This window comes from Octodon degus, unplaced genomic scaffold (assembly GCF_000260255.1).
Source record: "Octodon degus isolate 3935 unplaced genomic scaffold, OctDeg1.0 scaffold00324, whole genome shotgun sequence".
NCBI classification, from domain to species: Eukaryota; Metazoa; Chordata; class Mammalia; order Rodentia; family Octodontidae; genus Octodon; species Octodon degus.
In genome coordinates, this window is record NW_004524900.1 from 255664 (window position 1) to 261658 (window position 5995).

The 5995-nt window shown below is 37.5% G+C and overlaps 1 protein-coding gene across 1 annotated transcript; it reads right to left on the minus strand.

The window, feature by feature from the left end:
- Positions 1-3932: 3932 nt before the first annotated feature.
- LOC101570946 (hydroxysteroid dehydrogenase-like protein 2) lies at positions 3933-5377 on the minus strand. Its single transcript, XM_012513121.2, is given in 3 exon segments — positions 3933-4154; positions 4225-5347; positions 5350-5377. Coding segments are annotated over 3 exon segments (1254 nt in total). The 5' UTR covers positions 5366-5377; the 3' UTR covers positions 3933-4039.
- Positions 5378-5995: the final 618 nt, after the last annotated feature.

Genomic DNA, 5995 nt, shown 5'->3' on the forward strand with positions numbered 1-5995 from the left:
TGAAAGCCTGAGAGAGTGTCTTCTCCCCATGTGACTCTCCTTAGGCCCACTCTATGTCATCGATCACTTTCCTCTTTGGCCCCATAATCTTCTTCCCTCCTGTTTCTGTCTAGCCTAGAAAGTAGGAAATAGCATAGTAATTCATTAGCTGTGTGACCGGTAAACAATTCTTTTTTTTTTTGTTTGTTTGTTTATAGATTGAAGCTATCAAGCTAAGTATAAATGACCAATTAATCAAGTAAATTATCACTACCTGGAAGTAATTCTAAAAAAAATGGAAAAAAAATACAACAGATCAGGAATGGCTAGAAGAACACAAGAATACTCCCAAGTGAAAACTTCTGGAAGGCAGGACGTGGCATATCTGTGTGTGCCCCCAGGCTGAGCACACAGCTGCCACAAAGTGGGCATGGCCAGTGATTGCTCATTTGAACTGAAGCACATGTGTTTTGGCCTTTGAGCCACTTTCCCAGACAGCTTGCCAAATGGTTTCTTTCAGGATTTTATTTTTAAAAATATCAGCAAATCTTGTTTGTATTCTTGCAAGTTGTCCGAGGAAACTGACTTTTAAAAAATAGCCCTGAGTGATAGGAGTTCAAAGAGCCACTTTAAGCAGAGCACATGATGTGGTCAACATTAGGTACTACAGAGCTAGGCAGGGCATGCAGAGTCCTCTAGCAGCCAGTCTCTCCCTCATGGGAGTTTGAGCTGCACCAACAAGTAAGATGCTGGCTTTCAAATGCTCTCAATGGCTTGGAACAAGGTGCTGTACAAACATCTTACTTATTCTTGCCTCTAATCTACTGACCTGGACTCTGTTAACACAAAGAAAAGAACAGACCTGGGTAGGCAGAAGCCAATACCTTTGCACATCCTGAGATGCTTCTTGGTTTGTGACTTCCCAATGAGAAACACTGTAAATTTAAGCCAAAAGAAGTTCCATGTATGTACTTGCTCATGATAGGAGCTTCCTCTTCTGGAACATAAACACTGTATTGTCCCTCTTAAATGTTCCACTTTAACTCTCAGCAGAGCACCCCCATGACCCTAGGCATCTTGTTTTCTTTCCTGCGCCATGGGAGCACTGTCTATGTCCTCCAGCTTTCTTTTGAAATCTATTGGAGACCTCTCCTGGAGAGAAGTTCTCTTTTAGAGCTTTAAATTGTGAATTTAATTCCTCTACACAAGGGGAAAAAAGGATAATGTGGACACTTAGATTACATGCTGTCCAGATTTTCAAGAGAGGCAATGTAGAGAGATCATGAGATCAAAGGATGCACCTCTGCAATGCTTAGGTGACAAGTTGTTCAAAATGTTAGGAACAACTTTGTAACCAAGTTCAGAGAATGAAGAATTCTTCATGATTAGCAGACTCAGTTTCTTTAAGTGTTCAATAAAATGGAAAGTGATAGGCTAGCAGGAAAGGAGTGTTCTAGTCATTCTAGTGTGAAAGAGACATAAAGAAGTCAAGAGACATAGTAACTAATATAATGTTTCAAAGAAATTGATGGCAAAAAGGTTATGTTAATTGGGGAACTTTCATAAAGTATTGGGTCTCAGGATTAATTTTGTTGGGTACTCATCAACATGGGATTATATGTTCTATAGTAAAATATTCCCTTCTTTTGAGGTGCTTAATGAGGTATTTAGTGCTAAAGTGACTTGAAAACTTAAATTTGCTTTAAAATATCCTACTTAAAAAGGGTAAGGGTAGATGAAACAAATATGGTAAAATATTGATGATTATTGAAGCTGAATAATTGGCATCTTGGTGTTTACTGTACTCTTTTAGGTCATGGTTGGAAATTTCTGTTAAAATTTAGCAAGGGTCGGGGAGATAGCTCAGTAGACTAAGCACAAGAATAGTACAATCAACTTAACTATCCTATGTATATACATAAACAACTTTTCCCTTCTTTTTTTCCTTTCTTTCCTTCTTTCCCTAATCCCAATTCTTTATCCCTTTTGCTCAGTTTCTTCCCCTTTAATGATATCTATTGTACCTTTCAGATTTTCTATACTCTTTCAGGTTCCTGCACATGGGATTGAGCCTTGAGATAGAGGCTATGACTTCCTGGGGCTTGAAATGTTACACATCAGAGCTGAAGCACCAACCCTAAAACATTAGATAGTAGTTCAATTGCATAATGCTGATTATTCTCTGCATATCTTTCTCTGCATATTGCAGAGATAAATGCAGGTCTCCTCCTAGCCCAGCTCATAGTACTCACCTACTTCCTCAGGCACTCATCCTCAAGCCATTTCTCCTTCATGAGTGAATAAAACCCAAGTTCAGCTGAGTTGAGGCCTTTGTTCTAGATAGCCATCAGCATGGCTGGACTCAGGATCCCTTAGCTCCCCACAACTACAAATATGCTTTAGTGTCTTTATTCTCACCATGAGTTGCACTGAAAGTGGTAGATTGGAATTAACTTGAGAAGATTCCAATAACTTATCTGTGACATTACAAATATAAACTTCCCAGACTGAGATGAGGACCAGGAAGGCTCACTATACAGTAGGCTTAGTGTTTTAGTTTTAATGCTTAAATCTTTAATCCATTTTGACTTTAGTTCAGTGCGTGGTGATAGACCTAGGTCTAGTTTTAGTTTTTCGCATGTGGAAAGGCAGCACCATTTGTTAAAGAGACTATTTTCTTTCCTGTAAATGTGTCTGACCCCTTTATCAAAGATAAGGTGGTTAAATTTGTTGGCAGTCATGTCTGCATCTTCTAATCTGTTCCACTGCTACTCAGGTTTGTTTTTTGCCAGTACCATGCTGACTTTATCACAGTTGCTGTATGGCACAATTTCAAGGCAGGGATTGTGATGAATCTTACCTTGTCTTTGTTGGCCAGGATTGTCTTTTATATTCTAGGTATTTTCTGGTTCTAATTGAATTTTAGCAATGTTTGCTCTAGATCTGTGAAGTATGCTGATGATATTTTGATTAGTATTGCATTAAATCTGTATAGTAGCTGTGGGAATATATCCATTTTAACAATGTTGGTTCCTCCTATCCATGATCAAGGACTGTCTTTCAATTTCTGAAATTTTCAACCTGTTTTTTCAGAATATTGTAACTTTCACTGCATATACCTTTTACTTCCTTTTTTTAGATTATGCCTAAGTATTTCAAGTTTTGAATGATATTATGAAGGGTATTGTTTCCCTAATTTTTCTATCAGTGAGTTTGTTGTTTGTGTAGAGGAATGCTATTGAATTTTGGGTGTTGACTTTGTATCCTGTTATGATATTGAATTTGTTTATAATTCTAGGAGTCTTTTTGTGGAATTTTTTGGGTCTTCCATGTAGAGTATCATGTCATTTCTGAATAAGGATAACTTAACTTCTTCCTTTCCTATTCTTTTTTTTCATATATGATTCCATTTATATGAAATGTTTAGGCAAATCAATAGGAAGAATGTTTTTAATACATATAAAACTAAGGTGCGTACTGCAATTAGTTGAAGTACATTAATAGTTTCTTATAGATAATTATATTGGGAAAGATAGCTAACAAAATGAAAAACCTTTGAATTAGTTCTGACAAATAGTATTCATTAAGCAGTTTATTGGACAATTTCTGTGAAATACATATAGGTTTTCTTTGAACTAAGTATATAAAACTCAACATATTATTATAGTTTTCATTAGTATACAATCCAAAACTAAAAAAAATTTTAAACAAACTGGCCTTATTTTACAGGAAAAGTAGTATTTTAAAAAGCTAATTCCACTGCTTGAACCTGATTGGTTGCATAAAACATACAGTTTTCCTGAAAAGGACAGGGTAACAATAAGACCAGAAAGGCAGAACCCTCAAACTATAAAAACAAAGTGTGTTAGAATGAAGCCTATGTTTGGCTAGCTATTTCAGTTATACTCTCTAGTTTTACAGACACAGAAAGTCTTTTTTTTTTTTTTAGGACAAACATGCATATTCTTGTAATACAATGGGGAAGACAACAAACATCATTTTAATTGTTGAGCTTTTTTACTTTTTATAGCACTGCATCCACATTTTTATTTCTTTTCCTTTACAGTCTGGAGTGCATCTGACTCATTATCTTCTCCAATTTGATTGCTAGAGCCATGTTTCCTTTAATCTTCAATTTTCCTAACATGAATGCCATTGTTGGTTTTAGTTTTCCAAGAATTTATTGATGGGGGCCCGGGAGATGGCTCAGGGGAATAAGTGCTTCCCTGGCAAGCGCAAGGGCCTGAAAACATTTTCCCAAAATTGTCAGTAGACATACTCATCACGACATCTGCCTGGTCAGAGGGCTCCCCATATCCAACATTCCCGCCCTTGCTTTTGAGATCAAGAAACCATGTGCCACCATCTTCACCTGACAGTTCAAACTGATAGATGGCTTGCGTGGCTTTTACAACATCATCACTGAGAGCATCCTTAATAATTCTAAATGTTTCTTCCACAGGTCCAGAATGTGACTTCACCTGTGCCTGTGATTTCTCTTCTTTTAATTCTGGAGCAGCACCCTGTGATCCTGTCTTCTTCATAACTGCATCTGGATGTTCATCTAAGAAAAAATCTGGTAACAGAGGATGGCCTGGTTTAATTGCATAGACATCAACATTTTTTATTCCTTCTTCTTTTAAGATATTTTCATCAATAACAAAGTTGCCAGTAAAGCTTTTAGGCTTTTTAAAAATGGAATATACAGCATCAGCAATTATCTCCACTTTTCGACATTGGCTTTCAATACCTGATCCTCCCAGCATGTCCATAGCAGCAGTATGTATCGCTGTTTTAGGCCATAAGGCATTGACTGCAATTTCACCTTTAAATTCTTCTGCCATTCCCAACACACACATAGACATACCATACTTAGCAATGGTATAAGCACAGTGCTGTTTGAACCACATTGGATTTAAATTCAGTGGTGGGCTGAGATTAAGGATGTGAGCAATTTTACTCTTTTTCAAAAAAGGAATACAGGCTTTAGATGTAAGGTAGGTGCCTCTGGTGTTCACACGCATCATCAAATCCACCTTCTTTGTAGGTGTTTCCATTGTGTTGGTCAAGGAAATAGCACTGGTATTGTTCACCAAAATGTCAATTCCTCCAAATTTCTCCACTGCTTTCTCCACTGTACTGCTGATTTGCTGTTCATCTCTTACATCCACAATACAGTGCAAGGCCTTTCCTCCAGCTGCTTCAATCTCTTCAGCAGCAGTATAGATGGTGTCTGGAAGTTTAGGGTGTGACTGGGAGGTCTTTGCATCAATGACAATATTTGCTCCATCCTTTACAGCTTTCAATGCAATTGCTTTGCCAATGCCACGGCTTGCACCAGTGATGAAAATCGTGCATCCTGCTAGCCCCCGGTGTTGGGCAGCATGACTTCTCTGGATCACAGAAGCTAGCAACAACTCTCCTTTCCTATTCTTATACCTTTTATTTCTCTCTCTTGTCTAATTTCTTTGGTAAATATTTCCAGAACTGTATTGAAATGGTGATAATGAACATCCATGTCTTGTACCTGAATTTAAAGTGAGAGATTTCAGTTTTTCTCCATTTAGAATGATATTGGCTGTTGCTTTACCATAGATAAATTTTATCAGATTGAGGCATAGGCGATCTATCCCAATTTTCTGTGGGGTTTTTATCATGAATGTGTGATGGACTCTGTCTAATTTTTTTCTATGTTTATTGAGATGATCATGTGGTTTGCAGTTTTGGCTCTGTAGAGAACCCTTTCTGGTTCTCATCTCAATCAAGGAAGTTTATGTTTGTAATCCCATGGATAAGTTATTGGAATCCTATCAAGTTAATTCCAATCTACCACTTCCAGTGCAATCCATGGTGAGAATAAAAACACTAAGACATATTTGTAGTTTTGGGGAGCCATGGTAATGGCTATCTAGAACAAAGGCCTCAACCCAGAGCCAAACCTGGATTTTATTCATTCATAAGGTGGAGTAGCTTGAGGATGAGTGACTCAGAATGACAGGAAGTAATTGAGTACTGT